At 47.6% G+C, this 27373-nt stretch overlaps 1 protein-coding gene across 2 annotated transcripts in view; it reads left to right on the top strand.

Moving 5' to 3' along the window:
* LOC106916297 (spectrin beta chain, non-erythrocytic 1) overlaps positions 1-27373 on the top strand; it is an 83930-nt gene that overhangs the window by 10025 nt on the left and 46532 nt on the right. Inside the window, exon 2 of one of the 2 annotated variants that reach the window (XM_088013249.1) lies at positions 9042-9315. In XM_088013249.1, coding sequence (XP_087869375.1) covers positions 9168-9315 — 148 coding nt within the window. In that variant the 5' untranslated portion in view covers positions 9042-9167. Of the gene's footprint in view, positions 1-9041; positions 9316-16183; positions 17003-27373 lie in introns of those variants that run through there. The other variant, XM_088013248.1, reaches the window with a different exon arrangement.

The raw sequence follows: 27373 nt of genomic DNA, 5'->3' as shown, positions 1-27373 counted from the left end.
GAACATGTCCCTCTCAGGCTCCTGTAGCAGAGACCCGTCCTCCTCAGATGGACGGATGAGAACGACCTCTTGACCTCTGTTGATCTGGAGCAGCCGGCGGCCATCTTGTCTCCTGCAGTCCTCTCTCTCTCTCCCCCCCGATTGCCCCGCTGTTGGAGCGTTTCTGCAGCTGTAGCAGTCTGTGTCCCAGCACCCTGCGGGTCACAGGGAGTTCATTCTGCTGGGAGGAACCAGACCCAGAAGAATCTCTGACTCAGTCTAACCCGATTAGACTGAGATCAGAACCGGGCCTCCGGCGCCGTCCAGAGGAGCCGCCGTCTGCAGCCACAATCGCTGCTTCTGTCCACTGAGGACGGGTTTCCCCACTGCGCTTTGACTGGGCCACGGGCCAGGGGCTGATGGGAGGAATCCTGCTGGAGGCGACATGATGCAGTTCTGGTGGCTCTGATTGGTTCTGAAGGTTCTGGTGGCTCTGATTGGTTCTGGTTCTGCTGCAGCAGAAGCCTCGTTTCTCTAGTGGAGGTGATTATTATCTCAGTTTGTCTTGTTTCTTAAACGTTGCCGTTCCCATTGCTGCTGCACCAGGAATAAATCAATTAATCACATGATAAATTAAAACTTTATCAATAATTTCCATATTTATGATTTATTGTTTTTCTTTCTACCAAAAGCTGGATGATGAACTCTCCAGGGTTTTGGTCTCAGAAGGACAGACTTCATCATTCATTTTATTTGTTTGTTCAAATGTTTCCAGCTCCAGTTTTAAATGTTTATGAGAATTTAAGGTTTATTGATCTTAGTTATTATTCCTTTACTGTTATATTACTGGATAAACAATATAATCTTTTATCATAAAACTCCTGAGTGATTTATCGTCCAGCTGCATTAGTTACTGTAACGGGTCCGGTTAGCTGGTTCTGTCAGAACTTCCTGTTTGGGTCCAGCTGACCTTTGACCTTTCCTGATGTAAAGCATTCCTGGAGGCTCGTTAAAACAAACAACCTGAGAGGAGTTCTGGGTCGGTTCTGGTTCTGCTGGTGCAGAGGCTGGGCTCTGTTTGTTTGGACAGGAGGAGGACCCTGCTTGGCCCAGTCCGACCCGGTCCGTTGTTTCTTTAGTTTCATAATGGGAGGAAGAGCAGCGGGGTGTTCGGACCCAGCAGGGCGGTCCGGTCCGGTCCGGTCTGGCCCTGCAGGCCGAGCTTCAGACACATTCCAGGAAAACCTGGAGAGTTCTGCTGGGTTTCCAGGGATTGTCTGCTCCTCGTCATGACAACCCGCGGTCCAGAACCAGAACCAGAGGATAAATCTGGCTCCTTATCCAGGAAATGATCAAACAGGTTTTATTATTTTACAGGTTTAATTTTTATTTCTGCTGCAGGAGAAACTTTTGGTTTCATCTTCAGTCAAACACCAGAGAATAAATCCTGACTGTTTCCTGATCCTCAGCAGGTTGGTTTGTTCTGGATGTTTTTCTCATGGTTCTGGTTCTGGACCCAGAACCGTTTATCCTGGTATCGGCTGTGATGTCACTCCGTCTCAGATTCAGTCAACATGTCCATATTTGGACGTCCTGTCTGTGTCCACAGTGGGAACCAGGATTCCTTCCTGAACAGAAACATCAATGTTCTCACGATGCAAACCACTTCAGCTCCACACACACCCTGCCTGTGTGTGTGCGTGTGTGAGACAGGCTTCCTGTGTTCAGAACAGAACCAGGCCCGGCCCAGTTCAGCAGCAGTGACCTCTCTGTTGGTCCGCAGCAAACTTCTGCATCGCATTCAACAATCTACAGATCAGTAGATACCGTTATAGAGAATACAAAGATTAAGTATTAGTAAAAGAATCCTAAAATAAAACTTTAAAAGAGCTGCAAATCAATAAATTAATAGAAATTAAATAAAAACTCCTCCAGGAATCCTAATAAACCAACCATGAAACCAGTTTAACCAGTAGACCTGGAGCTACGTGAATAAACTACCAGCTGTACAGAACCTTAAGCTGCTGTTGGATTAAAGTGTTGCTGTTATTGACGAGCTGCGTTCAGCACTCAGGACGTTTATTAATTATTAATATCAGTGAGTGTGGAGCAGAAACGCTCCAGCTGATCCTGAGTAACGTTCAGGATCTTCAGACACGCCTGAGCAGGCTAACACGGCCGCATCAATAATGCACAGGGAGGCTATCAAATATGGACTTACTGCTGCTAACTGGGGCTAACGGCAGCTAACTGGGGCTAACGGCAGCTAACTGGGGCTAACGGCAGCTAACTGGGGCTAACGGCAGCTAACTGGGGCTAATGGCAGCTAACTGGGTCTAACAGAGGCTAACTAGGGCTAATGGCAGCTAACTGGGTCTAACAGAGGCTAACTAGGGCTAATGGCAGCTAACTGGGGCTAACGGCAGCTAACTGGGGCTAACGGCAGCTAACTGGGGCTAACGGCAGCTAACTGGGGCTAACGGCAGCTAACTGGGGCTAACGGCAGCTAACTGGGGCTAACGGCAGCTAACTGGGTCTAACAGAGGCTAACTGGGTCTAACAGAGGCTAACTAGGGCTAATGGCAGCTAACTAGGTCTAACAGAGGCTAACAGCTGACGCTTCACCTCTGATTGTTTCTGCTTATCTGAGAAACAATCAGGAAGACGAGGAGAGGGAAAATTTCAGGCTTTAGACGGAAAAACTCTCAAACTAACTGTGTTTATTTCAGTTTAGCTTCTGACTGTAAGGTTAAAGATCCAGTTAAAGGAAAATCAGATTAAAAAGTTGTTTTCATTGTAATTTGTTTAATCTAGTGACTGACAGTCAGGTCTTCTGTGATTGGTTGTTGAGTTTAAAAGAAATATTTTCTCCGTAAATCCCATAAATGTTGATTCTGGCTCTGATCAGCATTCATTTGATTAAACATTAAAACTTGATGATTCCTATAGAATCTGAACCGATCAGAACCGGTTAATATTCTGGTTCTCTTTGTCTGGGTTCAGTCTGAACAAAACAATCCGCCTCACTGAACAAATCTGACCGCATGACTTATTGATGCCGCCGTCTGTCTGTCTGTCTGGACCGGCTGCTTTAACTCGGCTGGTTCTGGTCCTGGAACGGCTCGGTTCTGGTTAGACTGAAGAGAACAGAACCAGAGAACTGGAGCTCCATGTTCAGAGTCAGAGGTTCAGTTTTCCAGCTGATGAATCCGTGAAGCAAATGGCAGGAAGTCATTATGTACGCTGTGTGTGTGTGTGTGTGTGTGTGTGTGTGTGTGTGTGTGTGTGTGTGTGTGTGTGTGTCTGTCTGATTGCTGTGCTGCTGCTGCAGATGTCTGTCAGTCTGTTGTAAACTGATTGTTTCATGGTGGAGAAAATGATCAAATATTTTTTTCTGCTTTGTTGCATCATCATAAAAACCTTAGAAAACAGATTTATGACTTTTACTGGTGAAGCAGGAAGGTTCCTTTATGGGCTTAACCCAGTTAGCCCATTAAAAGCTACGGAACCAGTATCTGTACTGATGTTCCTCTAAAAGCTCAAAGTTCCCACACTCTGTGAGACCCTGAAGTGTCCTGGATCAGCTTCTGTCTGACTGAAGCTGCCCAGTCAGAAAGCAGAGTGTTATTTTATTATTATTGTTGAAATAATCATCAGCTAATTCAGTTATTGATTAACTGGTAAATAAAAGCATTTGCTGACAGAATCACACAGTCAAACTGAACAATAAATATAAATATCTTACATTTAAGATAAAAACCTTCTGACTGTAAATCTGATTCCAGAACTCATCTGGCTCACATTCAGGAAATAAATCTCCTGTTAATCACCTTTTGGATCCAGTTATTAACCGATTAATCCAATACTTAATCAATAGATCAGCTCTTCACTGTACTGATGTACAGCTGAACCTTTCACATGTTGCTGTTCGGACTTTTTAGCTGTAGATTCATCCTTTGCTATAAATGATCAAACGTTCACTAAAGGAATGAATCTGTTGACTTTTATGCATGAAAATGTTTATTTTCTTATTTAAAGAACTAAATGTGTTTGTTTGCATGTTTTAATGTAATGAATTATCCTCAAACTGTGTTGGTTTCCATCCACACCGGATGCTGGTTCTGACCTGGACCCACCCACTGGACACCTTCTCTTATTTACATGCATCAGTATTGATCAGTATTGATTTCCTGCTGCTGGTATAAATAATTAACCAGCTATCAGCTTTTAGCTTCCCTCCATGTGGAAGCAATCACAGTCTGACTGCTGCAGATCAGATGTTATTAACAGATGGAAACCAGGTCAGCTCTCTCTCTCCTTACTCGATCGCCCTCTCTCTCTCGCCCGCCCCTCCCTCTCCCTCTCTCTCCCGTGATCTCATCCTCTCTGGCTACTGACACATTCCTCTGCTTTCAGCCTTTATTCCTTCACTCTTTGTTATCAGGTGTGTGTGTGTGTGTGTGTGTGTGTGTGTGTGTGTGTGTGTGTGTGTGTGTGTGTGTGTGTGTGTGTGTGTGTGTGTGTGTGTGTGTGTGTGTGTTGGATGTTTTCTCCCATGATGGAGCAGAGAGGCCCCCTGGAAATGACTGAATGTCTGCGACCTGTCCAGAACCGTTGGTTCCGTCTGGACCTCTGGCAGGACCAACATGCGGATCATTAGAAACCTGCAGAGGAGTGAAATGAGAACAACATGAAGTTCAAAAAATCCTCGTTATAATGGTATCTAGTTTGGTTCAGTTGATTATAACGTTAAGTTTGTTCATAATAATGTGCTAGAAGACAGAAAATAAAAACTAACACCAGATTAAAAGACAAAAACCTTTTTATTTAAAAGTCTGCAGCTGATTGGACCGAGTCATTTCCTTTGCAGATCAAGCATGAGGCGACAGTGGGGGAGAAAACTCCTGCAGAACCAGCAGAAGCCACTTAGATTCTGGTTCTTCTTCATTCTGATGCTCAGTTTGAACTACAGGAAGTAGTCTTCCTCATCTCTGGATGAAGAGGAGTCACTGATTGGCTGCTGGTCTTAATGAGCGTCTTACCTGCTGTTGTGAATATATGTTGCTAACAGGACTTTAATGTCTGTTGCTAGGCAACCAGGAGGGTGTTGCAGTAAACATGGAAACGGTTCTGATCCTAAGACTGTAAACATCTAGACCAGGGGTCACCAACTCCTCCTGAAGGGCTACCATCCTGCAACTTTTAGATTCACCTCTGCTCCAAAATGTCTGAATTCCCTCACCAACATTCATTCCTCTCTGCAATAGGCTGGAATCGAACAGTTTATTTGATCCAGGTGTGTTTGAGCAGAGACGCATCTAAAAGTTACAGGATGGTAGGACTGGGGGACTGGAGTTGGTGACCCCTGATCTAGACCTTCCACAATCAATCAGGTGTTTAATCCACCTAGATAATCTATAATTAATGAGTTATAGATTACTAGATATTAGCTAACCCCCAACATCAACTTTATTTGCTGATCAACTTTATAAGTTGTTCCTTAAGGGTTCTCTCTCTATGTTTCTGTGGATGTAAATTAGTTTAATTCTGCCATATTTTGCCAGTCAGTGCTGCCCTCTATGGGTTGAACTGTGGTACTGCAGGTGAATTTTCCTATTGGTTCCAGCAGTCCAGCTTGGTCAGTATCACTAAGCCCCACCTCCAGGTATCAGCTACCTGAGACACGCCTCCTGGTGGCGAGTCAGGAGGAGGAACAGCTGGCATGGTTAGCATTGATCGATGCCCGTCTCTTGGCTCCGCCCACTTTGGTGGAGTTTTTCTACATGTGGGCGGAGCTAAACCCTCTCAGGGGGTCAGCTCCAGCCTGATGATGCAACTCCTGGACTGTTGATCATCAGATTATTGATCATCAGAACGTCTCTGCTTGATGTTTGATCTGGAAATAGAACCAATAAGAACAGAGAACCCAGCAACCGGTAACATGTTGCTGGGTTCAGTCTGCAGGTCCTGTTCTGACGGGTTCTTCTGAAGTGGATCATAGTGAAACTGGAGAGCCAGAAAACACCAGTAGCACCAGTAACTTTATTATTTTACAACTAAGTCTCTTTCTGTTGATCTGGTTCTGTTTTGTCACAGTTTGGATCAGAACCGGTCGGATCCAGATCGATCTGGTTAGGAATCACAGATAGATTATTGATTGATTTATTAGTGATGATCAGTGAAGTTCATCAGAACCGGATGGTCGGATCCAGAAAGTTCTTTGGTCTTTATAGAGGAGTCAGTGAGAACTTCAGGGCCGGTTCTGTTTCTGCCCCGTTTATCCATCCATTCATCGCGGTAACCATAGCAACCGCTAAGTGCATTAGCAGGGAGCAGCTAACCTGATTACAGGGAGAGAGTCCTGCAGAGGATGGAGGGAGGAGGTTCTGGTTCCGACTGGATCTGACTGCTACTATATTTTTCTAACTGGTTCCTACTCTGCTGAACATGCAGCAGCCTGAACCATGTTTGGACTGAACCCAGATTCGGTTCTGTTGCTCCTGTCTGGCGGACTCTGTGGTCCGGCTGTCGGCCCAGTAGAACCTGCTCAGCTGTCTGCTGAAAAGGGGCCTGGTTTCCATGGTTACGGCTGTTTTAGGTCATTTCCTCTCTTCTGTCTCTGTGTGGCAGCAGCTTCTGGATCAGAACCAGAGGATCGGGGTCTCTGGAGGTTCTGGTCCATTAGCATCCTCCTCCTGCTCTGGGTCGGTGTGGTTCTGCTGGTACCGGGTCAGATAGCTGCTGCTGTCCTACATGGTTGGCTGTGGCCTAGTTAAAGCTGCAGAGGCAGTGATGGATGACGTCCCGTCTCCTCTCCGACCCAGTTCTCCAGAACCAGCGGCGCATTGCGGTGAAGGCTGAGCGGACCTCAATGGGACCTGCAGCAGCCCGTCTGGTTCTGGTTCTGGATGGGTCCAGTAATGATGTAACGCTCAGTTTGGATCAGCAGAACATGGGGGAACCGTTTCCATGGTAACCTGTGGTTTTACCGCCAGCAGAACCATCAGAACCGACCCGCCTGCTCCTGCAGCAGCCGGAGGTTTTGCTCCGATGTGAGCGGTTCTGGAGAGCGGCGTGGGCGGCTGAGAGCGGCGTGGGTTTCTGCAGCGCTGCGGTTGCCATGGTGATCAGCTGATGCTTGAAACGTGAAAGTGCCAGAGAGCTTTCTGTCCGCTCGGATCAGAACCACAGAACCTGCAGGCTCAGTGGACCACGGTTTGGATCAGAACCAGAGGTTAGAAATGTTCTCCAGAACCAGCAGATTTATTTCAGCGCTCCCAGTTAAACTCTGGCCTCCGGCCCAGTTCAAGTTCGTCTCCCAGTCGGGTCTTTGTGCCGCTGTCGGCAGCTTCATGAGTTGCTGCTGCCACAGTGCATGCTGGGACGGCGTTACCATGGAGACGTGGCATTTTGCAGGATAATATCTGCTTTACTGAGGACATGGACAGAGAGAGGAGGGGACAGGATGGGGGACGTGTTGTCCTTCCTCCAGGCAAGCGAATCAGAATACAGAGACTTTAATCTGGATTCTGTATGAACAGACCGAACCGGTTCTGGTTCCAGAACTTTCTGAGGTTCAGCTGAACTCATGAACCTGAACCAATCAGATCCTCCATCAGTTTGATCTGTCTGCTCTCTGATTGGTCCTTAGAGATCAGCTGGTTGATCCGGTTCTGCTCTGGTTCTGTTCCGGTTCTATTCATTAGTGAAAAGAACAACTTTTCTATTGGTTATAGAGATGAGGTTTAAATTATTTTTTACACTTTTATTAAAATGTAGAACCGAACAGATGAATATTTATTTCCATATTTCAGCAGACCTTGCAGATCGACCAATCAGAAGCCTTCATTTCCCCTTTGATGTTCAGTCTGGTTCATTTTGTTCTGACACATAAAGGTGATGATGTCATCAGAACCAAGTCCAGATCTCCAACCTGCAGAATCGCTTTACTACTGCAGGCGGTTGTCATGGCGCCCTGCGTGTGTGTGTTTGTGTGTGTGTGTGTGCGTGCGTGCGTGTGTGTTCTGATCCCATCTTCATCATCAGCGTATTTTTAGCGTAGCAACACCAGCAGCTCCACTGACTGGTTGCTGAGCTCTGAGTGGGAGGAAGTCACCAAGTGTCCCAGCCGCTTCACATCCTGCTCTGACAGTCGGCTCCTCTGATTGGACGGTTTGAGGATCAGTGGGCGGGGCCTCAGCTCAGGTCAATGAAGAGTCTGATGACTCAAATGTCGCAAAGAAAATTTAAACTGGAAAAACTGAATGTGATCAGCTGGAGCTGAATAAAGAGAGGAAAAAATAATGAAAAGTTTTTAGATTTAATAAAAATTGTGTTTCTGTACACTTCATCTTTTTTTTTTTTTTAGATTTTTTTTGTTTACATCATTCTGTCTTTCTTTTTGTACTTCTGTCTCTTTCTTCACAGAGGAACTCTCACTCTTTTTACCAACCAGGAAGCTTTACGGTTTATAAGTCAGAGTGAATGTTGCCTAGCAACAGCATGAACTGCATCTCTGCACTGCCAGGTTTCATCCTGCTGCTCTGATGTCCTGCAGTGACCTGGATTCACCAGCAGGGGGCAGCGCTCCCTCAGCGCTCAGGAAGAGCTGTTTGTAGGGTTAGAGTCAGTCTGCAGCCAATCACAGAGCAGAGCTCCAGTCACATGACTGGGAATCAGATGTAGAAACATCAACAGATGTTGACCTGGGAGGATGCTGCATTAAACTAAGTACACCCCATTAGTAAACTAAGTACATCCCATGATCGAGCAGCTCCTGGTTCTGTGGTTCTGGTCCAGATCAGTTCACTGAGGTTCCTGCTCAGCTCTCCCACCTCAGTGTTTCAGTTAGAGGTTGGGCTTTGACTAGGCCAGTTCTACACATTTCCATCCATTCCGTTGTGCTGCTGGGTTCTGATGGTGGCCTGGCTGGTTGTGTCAGCAGTTGTATTGGACTCTAGAACAGTTTGGTCTATGGAGGAGCTGATGGTGGTCAGTTTGGATCCCGCAGCATCACTCCTCCTCCACCGTGCTTCACTGACCGTCTCTCTCTGTCTCTGCAGGTTTCCTCCAGTCGTCCCGGCTGGTCAATCACAGCCGCTCTCAGAGGGTCCCGCTGATCCCAGCAGCAGGTAACCGGTGGGCGGAGCAGCAAGCGGCGGTGGGGGCGGAGTCACGGCGAGGTCGTCATGACGTCGGTGGCGGCGGAGTTCGACCACATGGAGATCCAGCAGCAGTACAGCGACGGCGTCAACAACCGCTGGGACGCCGACGACTGGGACAACGAGAACAGCTCGGCCCGCCTCTTTGAACGCTCACGCATCAAGGCGCTGGCAGGTAGGACTGCTGGTTAAACTGGGATGAGGATATTCTGAGTCCTGTCTCTTCAAACTCTCCCCTCTGATTCTGCTGTTTCCGTCCTGAGCTGGTTAACTTACCCAGGTAACCTGAGGTAACTCTGGGTTCTCTGAGAGCCTCCAGCTTCATCTGCTGGAGCAGAAACATGATTTAATCCTCAGCTTTCCTTCATTTCTGGTTCTTCTTCTGCTGGTTGATTTCTAGTCATTTTCATACTAAGCGCCCCCTAGAGGAGAGGTTCTCAAACTTGGCACCCTGTGTTTTGACAGAAAACGGAGCCAGAGGGCTGAACAGTTATTGGTAACTGGTGACCCACATGAATGTATTTACTTAATTCTCTATTTATTTAATAAATACATAAATATAGATTTAAATTACAGTTATGGATTTGTTGGACTTTTTATTTCATAATTTAAGATCTATAGTTCAATATTTAATGGGACATTAACTAACTTCATTTCACATTTAATGACCTTATGATAAAGTTATTAATTTATGTTTTCATATTTATGCTCTCCATAAAGCTCAGGGTTGCATCATGATGATTCTGAAGTTTTTGACCCTCTGCTTGATGTCTCGTGGCCCCTGGGGGTCCCTGACCCTCACTTTGGGAACCCCAGGCTTACAGAGGCATCAAACTGGGAACAGGAAGGTTTTTATGGTGGTTATAGTTTTTCTGGAAGCTCAGGATCAGATAAACATATTTATCCAAATGTTCAGCAGATTAAACCAAACCTGAGTGAAATTAGACTCATTAAAGAAACCTGCTGTTTCTGCCCGGTAACAGGAAGGTTCTGGAGCTGTTTGGGTCGCATGATGTCACAGAACTGAGATGCATCTCATCAGCAGAAGCTCTTTAACTTGTTACTGAAGTAAATCTGGAGTTAATCTTGGTTTCTGTGGCTGGTTTCCTGATTTCTCTCAGGTCCCAGCTGCAGCACGGTGGTGGTTCTGAACAGTAGTGGTTCTGAGTTAAACGGGCTTTCTGGTCCTCAATCTGAAGCTCTGAATCCTGAACAGCATTTAAACCTGAGAGCAGCTTCATCAGCTCTACAGGAGTCACACAACTTGGTCCAGTAGGGGTCGCCAACGAGCTGCAAGAGAACCAACATCCCAGATTATCCACATTTATACAAAATATTCCCATAAACATCATAAATCTGTTCAGGGTTTTATGCAATTATTGTTTATTAACCAATGAATAATAACTTCATGTCTGGTTCCTCCATTTGATCCCTGCTGGTTGACCTGAACGTTTATCTGGGATTATTTTATTAGTGGTTGTCAGTAATAATCCAGATTATAATCCAGATTATCTCAGGTTGTGTTTTCAGTCTTTCTGCTGCTCCATCTTCATCGTGTCCAAACAGCAACAATAACTCCTCTTCATCAGTCTGATGCAGATCACGGGTCGGCCTCCGCCGCTAGCTCACATGCTTCCTGTGTGTGTGTGTGTGTGTGTGTGTGTGTGTGTGTGTGTGTGTGTGTGTGTGTGTGTGTGTGTGTGTGCGTGCTCTAAATAATTCAGTGTCCTGCCGTGTTAAATATGCAGCAGGCTGTTTACATGGGGGGCGGGTGGGGCCCGGGGCCCGGGGCTCATTAAATCATCTTTCTGTTCCTAAACCGATTAACTGGAGAATGTTCTGCTGGAATCTCTGATTGGACCAGAGGACCGGTCCGGTCCAGTCTGTTAGGAACCAACCAGTTGGTGGGTTTCCCTCTGGTCCGGTCAGAACCTTGATCCATGAGTTGAGTGGCTGGTTTCTGTTTTAGTGACGGGTTGAAGGGTTCTTGGCGGTTCTGATCGGACCTCAGCTGGGTCACCTGGTTCTGGAAACGGGTCTGATCAGCTGGAACAATGGGTCCTTTCAGATTCCAGACGCTGCTGTTGCTCCTGGTTTCCTTCCTGATCAGCCTGAAGCTCCGCCTCCTCCTGGAGTTGAACCGCCGTCCTTCCTGCCTCAGAACCCAGAGCCTTAAAGGGACAGTAACATGAAAAACCTGCTTCTCTTAGCTTTAGATCATGTTATGATGCTATCCCCTCATCAAATTGTTGAGAAATTGTTTAGTCTCCATGGCAACCACTCAGCTGAGCAAAACGGCTCAGATGAGCATCGTCCCCACTCAGCTCCTTCTTAAAGAGACGGAGGCCCAATTTCAAGGTGTCGAATTACAAAGTCTAACTTCTATAAAGTCATATTTGATACATTGTTATAAGAACTGATTGACTAACACAGAAACAGGAAACATCAGTCAAACCTGAACCTTACTCAGATTATAGGTATCAAACGGCCGGCCTCCCTGACCTCCTCAGGATCATTGGGCGTTTCGTTAACCTCTGTGTTGGCTCATCGCTCATCAGTCCAGACTCAGATTCATCAGCAGGACTCTGTGAACTCTACATGTTTGATCCCAGTAGAGCCACACTATTCACAACAGAGAGCAGCAGATGTTGCAGAGCAATACAGACATGAAGGTCTGTATTAGGAATCAAACAGAAATCTTTATGTTGGCGGTTTGTGGCAGTAAACATTTTATCTCCATCTCAGAGTTTCTTCAGCTGTTGAGAAGTTTCTCATTAGATGTTTCTGACCATCAGCTCTGCTTCTGAATCTAAACACCAGGAGAGGAAAACGTTTAATTGTCATGTAGAAAATGTCTGACTGTCCCTTTAACTGACAGTTTGGACCAATCAGAATGTCTCTGGACCCGATGCAGCCATTCAGACCTTTCATTAGCCTGAAAGCTGATGGTGTGTGTGTGTGTGTGTGTGTGTGTGTGTGTGTGTGTGTGTGTGTGTGTGTGTGTGTGTGTGTGTGTGTGTGTGTGATGTCCATATGATAGCCTGAGCAACACTACACCACTGGTTACCATGGAGACGCAGCCTGATCGACTTCCACTCAGAGTGGGAGGAGAAGCGGCTTCAGCTCTGAGTTCAGACCATCAGGGTGAGATGCATGCTGGGAAATAATCCAGCATGCATCGGGTCTGGTTCTCATCCGGACCGATGGCTCGGTTCTGACAGACTCTGTTCATCAGCCACCCTGAAGGTCACCGGATGACCTTCAGCTGTTTGCTGTAAGAATCGTTTCATCAGTTTATCGTGTTTCAGCAACGAGGCAGGTCAAAGGTCATTACATCATAACTACAGATAAACCGGCTCTGCTTCTGCTGCAGCTTTCTTCTTGTTCCTCAGCCTGATATAATCTGCTGGGATGAGCATCATAATCTGAGTTTAACTGTCCAGAACTGGACTGAATGGGAATGACTTGGAGTCGGATCAGAACGTCTGAGCTGAGCTGGATCCGTTTGTCTTGTTCAGACGGTTCAGTTCTGGATCAGTTGCACATAAATAACTGAACTAAACAGAACCAGGTCCGATTTACCCAGTTCTGATCAGGAATGACTGTGTGGATCCATTTGGATCAGATGATCAGGGATCAGAATCTATCTGATTTATTGAAGAGACACTCAGTGGATCCATAATTAGAACCAGAACCGGTCCGGTTTCCCACAGAGAGGACTGTGTGTCACTTCCTGTTTGGAATACCACAGGTTGGAATGCTGGGAATGTTTTTCTTCCTGGTTGGTGAAGTGAAAGCTCACGCTGCAGGTTCTCATTCATTACTGCTCAGTTTTCCAGTTTTTCCAGTTTTCCTGGAGTTTTATCTCCAGTTCTCCCAGTTTTTCTTCCTCCCAGTCAGGAACGCTCTTATCAGCCCAGATACACGTTACATGAGATTAGATAATCTCTGCTTTCCCTTTTCTACACTTCAGTTTCTGGTTCAACCTTAAGTCCTTCCTGATAAGAGGAAGATAAAGCAGCAGAACCCTGACCCGGCTCTGACCCGGTTCTGCTCTCTCTGGGTAAATAAAGTCTGATAATAACAGCAGCTGGATTAAAGTGGGACATGTTTCCAGTGGTGTGGGAGGGGGAACCAGTGAACCGGATTTACCTGGTGGACCTGTTGGACCGGCTGGACCCAGTGAACCCTGGTCTCCTCTCCTGGTTCTGGGGGTCGTGACCTCCCTGGAATGCTGCTCTGCGCTGCGCAGGCCGAGCCGGCGTCTCTGTGTGAAATTCAGCGAGCGGCTGATGGATGTTTGACCGGTGAGGGCGTCGCCAGGTTCAGCAGAACCGGCCACAGGGTGCAGCGGTTCTGGACGGCCCGGCCCGACCCTGGCACTGTGAAGGGGGCGCTTGGTTCGGTGGCGCCGCCGCCCTGAGGGGCCGAGCCACGAGGAGAGCAGATGACTGCAGCAGAACAGAGCGCGCTCAGAACGTCTGCTCCATCTGCTGTCTGTTTGCTGCTGCCTGACCTCTGACCTCACCGTGGGGCTGGGGTTGGGGGTCAGGCTGCTCCTAGATGGAAACATCTGGATGGTTTCTTCTTCTTCTCTGCAAACTCAGAGCTGCAGTTTGATCTGCTGGTCAAAGATCATCTCTTCATACCCGACCTGCAGGCTGATTGATATCCAGACAGGAAGTTCCTGCTGACGGACAGGAAGCTGGATGGATCACATAAACTTTAATTTATTCCAGATTAGAAGTTTAGATCCAATAAATGTCTGATTTTACCATAAATCCAGATCTTTAACCAGGAGGTTTGGTGTGGATTGGCCTGGTGTTGGTCCATCCATCAGTCAGCGTTAGGAGGGTTGTTGTTTTAAATAACAATAAAAGAGGTAAAAACTATTTATTACTTGTTTTTTATGCTTGTGACTGCATGACACACCAATCAGAGCTCCACAAACACTGATCTTCAAAAACATTTCCACTTCTTCAGGACTCCCCTGTCATGAAGAAGTGTCACTGAAATGCCCCTGAGCTTTAATCATTTATCTGAACCAACAGCAGGGAAAATAGTGAAACTAACAAGCCCAACGGTTTTATTGTGTCAATAATGAATGAAAATGTAGCCATGATAAGAACTCTATGATGATAACTGCCCACATCACCATGCTGCCACCACCGTGCTGGTGTGTGTCCAGAGGGCTGCTCCATCCTGAAGCTGCTCTGCCTGCATGACGGCCCGGCCCAGACCACCGAGCCCGGCTCCAGACAAGCCCCGCCCACTGCTGTGACATCACAGGGTTCAGTCCAGCCACCACCTTGTTTCTAGAGAGAGGACCCTTCCTCCTTCAGCTCATTTAGTTTCCCTTTGGATCAGTAAAGTACGTCTGAATTGACCTGAACTCTTCCTGGCAGCCATGTTGGCTCAGTATCATGACCTTTGACCTGCTAGCTGAGGCCTGTAGCGTCCAGAACCACAGCCTTTGGGTTTTGATGGGTTGAATGTGCTGGGGTTCTGAGGTGTTTTCATCTCATGATGACCTTTGACCCTTCCCTGGCATTGTCGGCTGCAGCGTTCCTGTTCTCCAGGTGAGCTCAGCCCTTCCTGAGGTGGATGATCCACAGGAGGTCAAAGGTCGCTCTGTTGAATCTAGAGGTGTGGCTTGGAGTCACGGTGACCTCTGACCCCTCTGCTATCTTGGCCTCTGTTTGTTTAGGTCAACATGAAGTTTTGTTCCAGCTATTGTCTGGACGGCATGACCTTTGACCTCCGCCTGTCTGTCTGCTCAGTAACAGGAAGCAGCGCTCCAAGAGCTCCAGACCGACTTCCTGCTCCCTCTTCATCCGTGTGTGTGTGTGTATGTGTGTGTGTGTGTGTGTGTGTGTTGGCCAGAGAACCAGAGGAAACAGGAAGTGATGTCAGACCCAGACAGGAAGCTCATCTCCACAGCAGATGCTAATATTAGCGCCAGGGTGTTCTCAGGATGTTGATAAGAACCGACCCGGTGGTCCGGTCCAGCAGCTCTTCTGCTCTCTGATGGTTCTGGGCCAACATGGAGGATCCGGACCGGTCCGGTTCTGATCCGATCAGTAGATAACAGAACTAAGCCTCACCTGGAGGAAACTCTGGCTCCGTTTGAGTTTCTGTCACTGCAGCACATCAAACCAGACAGGAGAACCAGAACCGGGTCCTACCGGGTCGGTCCAGAGCGTTCGGTCTGTCAGATCAGCTTCTGCTCCCAACATCTGCTGAACATCTGGGTCCAGCTTGGTAGCTCTTAGCGTCATGAAGCTAACATGAAGCTAACAGCTAACAAATGCATGTTTGATGTGGAACTGGGAGAACCTGGAGGTTCTGGAGGTTCTGCTGCTGGTTTCTAAATGGTTGCGTTGTCTCAACCAGCGTCAGAACCGATCAGAACAGTTCTGGTGAAATTCATGACGTCGGCCCAGATCAGTGCTAACAGAACCAACAGTCACTTGTTCACACGATAAATTAAATTAAAATGATTGTTTGTGTTTTGATATAATTTACTGAATGGCAGCTCATCATCTGTTGTGGTTGTGTATTATTAATTTCCATTTTATTTATTATTTTTGGTTTTAGTTTGGATACTTGTGTGTTTTATTGTACCTGAAAATGGAATCAAAAGAACAAGGTTCCGGTTTTTTGCAGTGGTTTCTGGGACAATTTATTGTCCAGTAAAATAAGTTATGGTGACAGGAAGTTGAGTCGTCTATAAGTTTCCAAGCAGTTCCTAGTTTTCCAAACGTTCCTGTTGAGCTCTGCTGGAGTTTATTTGATATTTGTGCAAATTTGTTGTAATTTTCCTTTGAATAAACTTTTTCCCTGAAATAGAAACTAAAAGTTGAGATTTCTGATTCACTGTGATAAACATCTGAGATCCAGATCAGATCCACCCTCTTTGGCCCCGCCCCTTATGCTAATGAGGGGATGACATCATGCAGCAGCTGAGGGCTGTGATTGGCCGGCTCAGCGTGTGGCCCCGCCCCCTCTGGCTGGGTCGAAGGTGTTTTCAGCAGCGTCTGCTCAGACCCACGCTAACGCTTCGCTGCAGCGCTGCTCTTCCTCCTCTTCCTCACGCTCTTCATCCTGCTCTTCGTCCTCGTCTTCCTCAGCTGGAGCGCCGCGGGCTGCTGGTTCGGGTTCGGGGGAAGGTTTGGTTCTGGCGGCGGAGGGATGGAGGCAGAGCCAGGCGTGCTGTTGCCGTGGCAGCCGTGCTGAGTTAGCGCTTCCTGCCTCGCCCCGAGGGGGAGAGAGAGAGAGGGAGAGGGAGGGAGGGAGTCCCTCGCTCGCCCTCTGTGCAGCTCAGTCCCTCTGAGGAGGAGAGCGGTTCTGATCTGGACTGGTTCTGACCCGGGGGAAACCTGAACTGGACTTTCACCTGGACCAGACCAGAACTTTGTCCCTGGAGTGACTGCTGGCCGCCTCTGGACTGGTTCTGACCCGGTTCTGACCTGTTTCTCCTGAACTGGACCAAAACTTTCTCCTTGGAGTGACTGCTACCTCTGGACCAGTTCTGATCCAGTGGAAACCTGAACCGGTCCAGAACCTTTTCTCTGGAGTTACTGCTGCTGGATTCCTCTGACCCGATTCTCCTGAATTGGACCAGAACTTTCTCCTGTAGCGGCTGCTGCCTGGCTCTGGGCCTGGCCCGGTCCGGTCCGGTGTGATGGAGCTACAGAGCGCTCCGCTCCCCCCACTCTCCCCCCTCTCCCCCCTGGACTACGCCGGGCCCCGGACCCCGTCCCCGGTTCCGGGCCGGGCCCCCAGCCCCAGCAGGGGGGCTGCCAGCCCGGGGCCCAGCTTCAACTACAACCAGCTGGAGGGACGATTCAAGCAGCTGCAAGGTAGGAGGTTCTGGAGGCTCATCAGGCTGTAACTCTGGGTTCAGTGTGTGTGTGTCAGCAGCTGTAGTGTTATCAGAGTGAACCACCGCGCCCTTCCTCCTCCTCCTCTTCCTCACACTGTGGCGCTAATAAAACCAGGAGCTGCCTTGCTGAACGGCAGCTGGGGCTCTTCCTCCTCTTCCTCCTCCTCTTCCTCCTCTGGTTTGGTGAACCTCAGAGAGGAAACATGTCGGGTTCTGCAGCAGAACCAGAACTTTTCTCTGCTGTTGGGTTTGGTCCGGACTGTTCCCGGTGCATCTGGGAATTGATCCGGTTTCTGATCCGGTTCGGGATCTGCAGGTTGGATATCAGGTTTAAACTGATATGACTAACTCTCTGGGTGACCTTTAACCTCCCGGTCCTGTTGGCCTTCGTCAGGAGGAAGTCTCCAACAGGCCTGATGCTCCACTGACATGTGAACCATAAAGTCACAGCCCTGATCAGGACTCAATCGATTAGTCACCTTCAATCAATTATTGGAATCAGCTGCTGAACATTAAACCTGCTGACCGGATGGATGGATGGATGGATGGATGGTGGTTGGATGGTGGATGGATGGATGGGTGATGGGTGGATGGATGGTGGTTGGATGGTGGATGGATGGATGGGTGATGGGTGGATGGATGGTGGTTGGATGGTGGATGGATGGATGGGTGATGGGTGGATGGATGGTGGTTGGATGGTGGATGGATGGATGGGTGATGGGTGGATGGATGGATGGGTGATGTTGGATGGTGGATGGATGGATGGATGGATGGGTGATGGTTGGATGATGGTTGGATGGATGGGTGATGGTTGGATGATGGTTGGATGGATGGGTGATGGATGGATGGTGGTTGGATGGTGGATGGATGGATGGGTGATGGTTGGATGGTTGGATGGATGGATGGATGGATGGGTGATGGTTGGATGGATGGGTGATGGTTGGATGATGGTTGGATGGATGGGTGATGGTTGGATGATGGTTGGATGGATGGGTGATGGTTGGATGATGGTTGGATGGATGGGTGATGGTTGGATGATGGTTGGATGGATGGGTGATGGTTGGATGATGGTTGGATGGATGGGTGATGGTTGGATGGATGGATGGATGGATGGATGGATGGATGGTGGTTGGATGGTGGATGGATGGATGGATGGATGGGTGATGGTTGGATGATGGTTGGATGGATGGGTGATGGTTGGATGGATGGATGGATGGATGGTGGTTGGATGGATGGGTGATGGTTGGATGGATGGATGGATGGATGGTGGTTGGATGGATGGGTGATGGTTGGATGGTGGATGGATGGATGGATGGATGGATGGGTGATGGTTGGATGGATGGATGGGTGATGGTTGGATGGTGGATGGATGGATGGGTGATGGGTGGATGGATGGATGGGTGATGGTTGGATGGTGGATGGATGGATGGATGGATGGGTGATGGATGGGTGATGGTTGGATGGATGGATGGATGGATGGATGATGGATGGGTGATGGTTGGATGGTGGATGGATGGATGGATGATGGATGGGTGATGGTTGGATGGTGGATGGATGGATGGATGGATGGGTGATGGATGGGTGATGGTTGGATGGATGGATGGATGGATGGATGATGGATGGGTGATGGTTGGATGGATGGATGGATGGATGGATGATGGATGGGTGATGGTTGGATGGTGGATGGATGGATGGATGGATGGGTGATGGATGGGTGATGGTTGGATGGATGGATGGATGGATGGATGATGGATGGGTGATGGTTGGATGGATGGATGGATGGATGGGTGATGGATGGGTGATGGTTGGATGGATGGATGGATGATGGATGGGTGATGGTTGGATGGATGGATGGATGGATGGATGATGGATGGGTGATGGTTGGATGGTGGATGGATGGATGGATGGATGGGTGATGGATGGGTGATGGATGGATGGATGGATGGATGATGGATGGGTGATGGTTGGATGGATGGATGGATGGATGGGTGATGGATGGGTGATGGTTGGATGGATGGATGGATGGATGGATGATGGATGGGTGATGGTTGGATGGTGGATGGATGGATGGATGGATGGGTGATGGATGGGTGATGGTTGGATGGATGGATGGATGGATGGATGATGGATGGGTGATGGTTGGATGGATGGATGGATGGATGGGTGATGGGTGGATGGATGGATGGGTGATGGTTGGATGGTGGATGGATGGATGGTTGGATGGATGGATGTATGGATGGATGGTGGTTGGATGGATGAATGGGTGATGGTTGGATGGTTGGATGGATGAATGGGTGATGGTTGGATGGTTGGATGGTGGATGGATGGATGGTTGGATGGATGGATGTATGGATGGATGGTGGTTGGATGGATGAATGGGTGATGGTTGGATGGATGGTTGGATGGATGATGGTTGGATGGATGGATGGTGGATGGATGGATGGATGGATGGATGGATGGATGGATGGTGGTTGGATGGATGAATGGGTGATGGTTGGATGGATGGTTGGATGGATGATGGTTGGATGGATGGTTGGATGGTTGGATGGATGAATGGGTGATGGTTGGATGGATGGATGGTGGATGGATGGATGGATGGATGGATGGATGTATGGATGGATGGTGGTTGGATGGATGAATGGGTGATGGTTGGATGGTTGGATGGTGGATGGATGGATGGTTGGATGGATGGATGTATGGATGGATGGTGGTTGGATGGATGAATGGGTGATGGTTGGATGGATGGTTGGATGGATGATGGTTGGATGGATGGTTGGATGGTTGGATGGATGAATGGGTGATGGTTGGATGGATGGATGGTGGATGGATGGATGGATGGATGGATGGATGGATGGATGGATGGATGGATGGATGGATGGTGGTTGGATGGCTGAGCCCAGCGCTGACTCGGCTGTTTGCTGTGGAGGTAAAACCGTCTAAAAGGTTTTATTATAACTGAGCCACTTTGAGGTGTGAAGTTCCCATCAGACCGGATTTAGACGGAGGAATCAGAGGTTCTGATCGATCGGACCTTCAGAACCAACCAGAAGCTCTAAACGGACCTTCTGGACTAGAGCCAGACGGAGTTGGAGGCTTTTATCAGAAAATATCTATTTTTATAAAACATGATCAGAGATATTTTAATAATTAACCATGAAGTGGATCAGTCAAAATCTCGGCTTTATGACAGTGATAACGTCACAGTGCTGGAAACGGGTCAGAACCAGAATAGAGATGATGATGATGATGCATTGATTCAGATTAGCTCCGTGTTTCTATGTTTACAGTTTAGATTCTGTCAAACTCTAAATGGCACATTGAGAGCATTTCTTTTCTGAAACTAACAGGGCTGTAAGCATTTTTTTAAATATAAAACCTGTGGTGCGTTCACTGACAGGAGGAAAACTGAGTGTTTCTGATAAACCAGGCCAGTTCCAGATTTTAGCTGAATTTCAGGAAGTTTTGGATGTGTGGGACTTCCTGCTCGTCATCTGGCTGGAAACGGATAAAACACTGAACGGATTCCTGAACGGATTCCTGCTATGATTCCTGAAGCTGCTGTGACTTCCTGGCTGCAGCTCATAAACTGTCACCTGGCCGGTCGATGAGCCTACAGCGGCTGCCGGTTTTATTCCCAGCAGGCTGACGGCGCAGCAGCAGGCGCTGCTTATTGCTCTGTAAGAGCTTCCTCTAATGAAGAGCATCGATTGGCCGTCAGACATAAAGCAGTGAGAGAGGCAGGTCAGTGACTGGCCGATCTGCTGACCCGATCCGACCCGGGGGAGACGGTTCTGGTTCTGCTCAGCCGGTCAGAACCGACTGGGACGGCAGAATTTCCTCTGATTCAACAGAAACCAGCAGAGACCTGAGAGGGTTAATGAGTCGGACCGGGTCACAGGTCACGCTCCATGGGGACTACATTACCCAGAAACCCCCACTGCAGGTTCAACATCGATTTATTCATAAAGACGTTTAAAAGCAGAAGTTTGACCCAGCGCTGCTCAACAACAGATCAGAGAATAAAAGACATAAAATATTAAACCTGCTCCTGCAGACGCATCAATAAACATGAATTATTGATGATCACATGAGTAAGGTGATTATAAACATCTAAAATAAAAGGATGGCTTTTGTTTTGAACTTCTAGTTTGTTTTTGTTTGATTCAAACTGAAGAGTAAAAACATCATCATCTTCCTCACTCTGCTCCTCCTCTTCCTCCTGCTGCTGCTGTCCTGATCCAGCCAATCAGCAGCCTCCTGTGTGTTTTCTGATCCCCGCCCCTCCTGAACTCCCCCTCAGTGAGTGGGGGCAATAAAGGAGGGGGGCGGTGGGGACGCGGTACCAGATCAGCCCCTCCCTCTTGGTCTTTGTTCCTCTGAGAGCTTCAGCGTCTCGTCGTCTTCATCAATGTTGCATGAGGCTCTGCAGACCGTCTGCCCCCCCACATGTCCCCCTGTCCCCTCACTGTCCCCCCCATGTCCCTCCACCCGTCCTCACTGTCCCCCCCACATGTCCCTCCACCCGTCCTCTTAGTGGGATTAAAAGCCGCCTTAGCCGCTGCGTCCCGATCGGATTCACACAAAGCCCGGCCCGGTTTCTGGAGTCGGATTCTCTGCTGAAATATTAACGGCAGCAGAAAGAACAGAACCGGACCTGAATGGACCCGAAGCTCACTGTAACCACCCAGACCTCATGTGGTACCACTGCTGCTCTGCTGTCTGGGTTCTGGTTCCGACGGGATGGGAAGCAGCTTCCTGTCTGAACCTCAGTGGGTCGTTGAAGCAGTCCCTCTGGCCAGAACCATCCAGAACCTCTGGGAATCTGTTCCATCTGATCCCAGGAGCGATTCCTGTGGATGAAGAGGTGATGAAGGTGGACCGGATCGGTACCGGTTCCAGAGCTGCAGAATCGGCTTATTGTTGGCTGAGATGTTTAAGTTTGAGGAGGAAATGCTGTGTGTGTGTGTGTGTGTGTGTGTGTGTGTGTGTGTGTGTGTGTGTGTGTGTGTGTGTGTGTGTGTGTGTGTGTGAGATCTGCATGAAAAGCTTCTTTGATGGAAGCGCTCCACTGAGCTCAGATGAGTCCAGTTCCATGATGAACTGAGAGCTGTAGAAAACCTGCTTCTGGTTCCAGAACCGGTTCTGACCCGGTTGGATCCGTCTTCCTCATGACTGCAGCAGTTACTCCTCTTCCTCAGCTGATGCAGATGGCTGGTTTTGGTTTTTCTGGTTCAGACTTGGAACTTTGCATTGGTTCACCTGAAAACCTCCTGAAGCATGAAATAAAGGTCAGAGTGAGACCTCCTCCGAACAAATACGCCACAGCACATTTCTACTGGGTTTACTGGGAAAAACCTCTGGTTCCTGTTGCTGGAAACAATTTTAAGTCCTCTGATGTTAACCTGGTTCTGTTAGCTTTGCTCTGTTAGCCTGGTTCTGTTAGCTTTGCTCTGTTAGCCTGGATCTCTTAGCTTTGCTCTGTTAGCCTGGATCTGTTAGCCTGGCTCTGTTAGCTTTGCTCTGTTAGCCTGGATCTCTTAGCTTTGCTCTGTCATCCTGCCTCTGTTAGCCTGGCTCTGTTAGCTTTGCTCTGTTAGCCTGGATCTCTTAGCTGTGCTCTGTCATCCTGGCTCTGTTAGCCTGGATCTGTTAGCCTGGCTCTGTTAGCTTTGCTCTGTTAGCCCGGTCCTGTTAGCTTTGCTCTGTTAGCCTGGATCTCTTAGCTTTGCTCTGTCATCCTGCCTCTGTTAGCCTGGATCTGTTAGCTTTGCTCTGTTAGCCTGGATCTGTTAGCCTGGCTCTGTTAGCTTTGCTCTGTTAGCCTGGATCTCTTAGCTGTGCTCTGTCATCCTGGCTCTGTTAGCCTGGATCTGTTAGCCTGGCTCTGTTAGCTTTGCTCTGTTAGCCCGGTCCTGTTAGCTTTGCTCTGTTAGCCTGGATCTCTTAGCTTTGCTCTGTCATCCTGCCTCTGTTAGCCTGGATCTGTTAGCTTTGCTCTGTTAGCCTGGTTCTGTTAGCCTGGCTCTGTTAGCTTTGCTCTGTTAGCCCAGTTCTGTTAGCCCGGTTCTGTTAGCCCGGTTCTGTCAGCCTGATTCTTTCAGCAGTGACCCTGTCCATCACCTCCTGGCCCTCCCAGTGTAAACAGGGTGTGTGTCATTCCAGTGGAGGTGTGTCGGTCCAATGTGTGGTTCTGAAGGAATGTGCTCTGTTTTCTGTAATGACCCGCTCCAGAACCAGAACCAGAGCGGTCCAACAGGCCCAGCATTGCTGCTAGGATTAGAGAAGTGAGAAGTCATTTAATTTCTCCATAACTCTGTTTTCCTGAACTCTGTCCATCTGAGCTCTATAAAACTGGACCTCAGGACTTTGGACCTCTCTGGCCCGATTCTTATCCGGGTCCAAAGTCTGCCCGTGTGGCTCTGCTTTATTGGACCAGGTGAGATCATCTTCCTGGGAGTGAAGCTAACTGCGTGGGATGGGCTCAAATCCTATCAGAACCGGGCCAGCCCGTCCTACCTGATGATGATCTGGATGAACTTTGACCCCTGTGTCCTGTAAAGGAGCAGTGTAAAACCTTTGGGATCTTTCCATCATGTTTTTCTCAAACATTCCCGGAGTGTTTTTAATTTCCATAGCAACCATGGACGCCTGGAGGGACCAAGCTCCGCCTTCGAGGCAGCTCCTTCAGGCTAGCCAGCAGCAATTAGCAAACATCTGCTGGAACTGCTGATCTCATTATAGGAGCCGCTACTCAGAGCAACGCTGGTAAAAACATTAAAGGGTTAATAGAGGAGCCATGTTGGGACATTCTTAAAGAGACAGAGGCCCAATTTCTAGGTGCTAAATTACAAAGTTAGAATTAAAAAGTTATAATTTATATTTATGGCATTTTTATAATAACTGATTCACTTGATTCATTTATAAAACGGCTCTATGTGCCTGGAAAACACGACACTGGCCCTTTAAACCCAGCCAGAACCGGTTCCAACAGCTAACAGAACCCCAGCTGCTGAGCCGAGGTCCAGTCTCCTCTGCTGACCTGGTTCTGATCTCTAAACCCGGTTACTGGGAGCTGGTTCTGGTCCATGTGGGCTCAGTATAGTGAACAGACCGGAGGCTCGGCCCATTCACCCAGACTCTGCTGCTGCTGCAGGCCCTCTGATTGGCTGGCAGGCTCAGAGTGGAGGGCTGTGATTGGCTGGTTGTCTCTGGCTCCAGGACAACGCGTGTAGAACCAGAACTCTGGTTCTGAGGTTCTGATGGACCTCCCCTCCCTGACCATCCAGGTTCTGTTTCGCAGTGCAGACTTCCTGCTGCCTCAGTGGGAGAACAGGAATGCTGAATGTTTTGATTGGGTCACATGACCGTCAGGCTAATGTCATGTGATCGGCTCAGAGACACAGGCTGCTCTGTCTCTCTGCCTCAGTGGAAACAGATGTTTCTCCTCTTCTTCCTCACCTTCATCAGGCTGCAACCTTTTCTGGTTCCCTTCCAGAAAAATCGGAACATTTACACGACGGTGTTACGATAAATCTGTTAACCATGGAGCATCATGACCTGAAAACCAGGCAGTAAGGAGATGATACTGAGTTTAACATCATCTCAGCTGGAACTAGTTCATTCATTCATTCATAATGAATGAATGAATGAATGATTCATTCATTCATTCATGGTCGTTACCCGTTTATCTTTGTGGGATATGGGTCAGTAAAGGTACACAGTCAAAAATTAACAGGAATAATTTGGGTTATTTAACCTGTAATAACAAAATAAATGTTAGCTAAATATTGTAAATATGTTGTTAGCGAGCTACACATTTAGCTTGCTAACAACACATTCAGCTAGCTAACACTCTTGAAATACAAACGGCATATTTAGTTTGTAAACTAAATATTTAGTTTTAAACTGATATTTAAAATTGAACATTCATGTGAATTAGCATTCGCTATAATCTGGTTCGGTGAATCAAATTGCGATATTTATGTTTGACTTGTCCCTTTTTAAATAAAGTTCATTACCATTATTTAAAAAATTTATTTCAAATTTTCTCTTATGTCAGGCTAAATAACCCAATAATTTCTTACTTAGAAATACTTTCTCACAATTATTTTTCTTCTTTTTCTAGTTTCTCTAGACGTTTGTTGTGTCAGACATTTTAATGAATCGTTATATTTATGTTAGAAACGACCAGAACAGAGTCCGGGTCCAGTTCAGGTTTAGTCCAGTTTTTCTCCCAGTCGGTTCAGTTCCAGCTCGTTTTCTTGCCTCCACATGTCGACTCAAACTGCAGCTTCACTGTTACTGATGCAGAAAAAGTAGAACCACAACCTTTACTCCAGGAAATCCCCCAAAATACACACACACACACCCAGACACAGTGACGCGCGCGCACACCCACACACACACACACCCAGACACACACACACCCAGACACAGTGACGCGCGCGCGCACACACCCACACACACACACACACAGTGACGCGCGCGCACACACAAACACACACACACACACACACACACACAGTGACGCGTGCGCGCACACACACACACACACACCCAGACACAGTGACGCGCGCGCGCACACACCCACACAGTGACGCGTGAGCACACACACACACACACACACACACACACACACACACACACACACACACACACACACACACACAGACGTAGAGTCATCTTTCATGCTGGGTCTCGGTGAACGCTGAGCCTCCTGCTGCTGCCAGGCGAGTTTTTCTGCCCTGAACTTCGTCTGTCAGGCTGAATATGCATCAGCTCATTGATGGATGGAGTGATCTGATTGGCTGACCTCTACTTGAGGTTCTGTTCAGAACCCTGATGGATGGGTTCTGGTTTTGTTGGTTTCCAGAAGCTGTTACTGGTCAGACTGGTTCTGTGTTGTTTGATCTCCAGTGGCTGTGGTCAGCGGAGGTTTGGCCCCGGTTCTGACCCGACTGGGCCCGGATCCGGCCGTGTCAGAGGGTAACTGTGTAATCTGTGGTATGAATTCCTCATGTCTCCATCCTAATTCCTGGGATTGTTGCCGACTGATTTATGGGAGAAACTTTCACACCGTGACCGGAGCGCCGGCATTCCTCACATGATCCGGCTCCGTTGTCCTCGCTGGGCCCCGCCCACTTTGCTGCCCGGCTCAGGTTAAGGTCAGCTCTCTCTGTGTGTGTGTGTGTGTGTGTGTGTGTTGCTGATCGATCTCTCCATCAGACTCAGCAGAACTCCAGAGCAGGAAACTGGACCTGCTGGGCTCGGGTTCTGCTGCATTCGAACCCTGAATTCTCCAGATACGACTTAGTTTTATCACCATGTGTGGTAATATTCTAATAGCGATAAAATTAAGATATGAAAGCTATTTATTACTGTGACTACATGGCAGCATTCACAGCACCATAAGCCCCGACCTTACAGTCATTCCTAATAGGAACAGATTTCTTTATTTACTGATGTTTAAAGTAAACGTGTCAAACTGAAGGCCTGAAGAAATAAAACTTTCTGTTTCATATCTGTTTGATATGACTTTATGAAACAGGGCTGGGCAATAAATCAATAACTATATATATATATATATATATATATATATATATATATATCACACACGACACCTGATCAATATCAATAGATAATATATTCAATAACTCATTGAACTCGGACCCAGAACTGCACAGCATTCTGGGAGATGTAGGCAGAGGAAAAGCTTTATCCTCGCAACGTGTTGAGTAACTTGTGGTTGCCTAGCAAAGTGTTGAGTAACTTGTGGTTGCCTAGCAAAGTGTTGAGTAACTTGTGCAACAGCATTTTAAGGTTTTGCTGCATAAAAATAAAAATCAGTTTGGAGTGAAATCTGTGGATAAAACGTCAAATCTGGCAGTATTTAATAATATATAATCAATAATTATCAATATTGATTGATCTGAAACGCTTATATCATGATACGTTTTTCAGCTGTATCATCCAGTCCTAATCAAATCAAAGCAGTTTTTATCTGTATACCACCAAGATGCATAAATGTGAAAGATATTTAATTTAAAGAAGTTTTCACTGAATGCAGATCCAGCTGCTTTTACAGTTTATGGGTTTTATCAGAGCCGGCCCTTTAAGGACGTTTGTGATCCTGGAATGACCCAAAATGAAAATGACTTCTGTCTTTTATTGAACATTATCAGTTTAAATTTAGTGAGCCAGCGATAAACCAAAGTACTTATGATGAGAATATTTTAACGATATGATAGGATGACTCTAACCTCGTCTCCTCAGGAGTTTCATCCGTTTTAAAGGAAAACGTCTCCAAACATGGCGGATCTGAGCAGCTTTCTGTATTTCTGAGTGAATG

Source organism: Poecilia mexicana, unplaced genomic scaffold (assembly GCF_051168715.1).
Source record: "Poecilia mexicana isolate PSO_F unplaced genomic scaffold, ASM5116871v1 scaffold_15, whole genome shotgun sequence".
Classification (NCBI taxonomy): domain Eukaryota; kingdom Metazoa; phylum Chordata; class Actinopteri; order Cyprinodontiformes; family Poeciliidae; genus Poecilia; species Poecilia mexicana.
The sequence above is the reverse complement of the archived record's forward strand: the minus strand, read 5'-3'. Positions and strand labels throughout refer to the sequence as shown.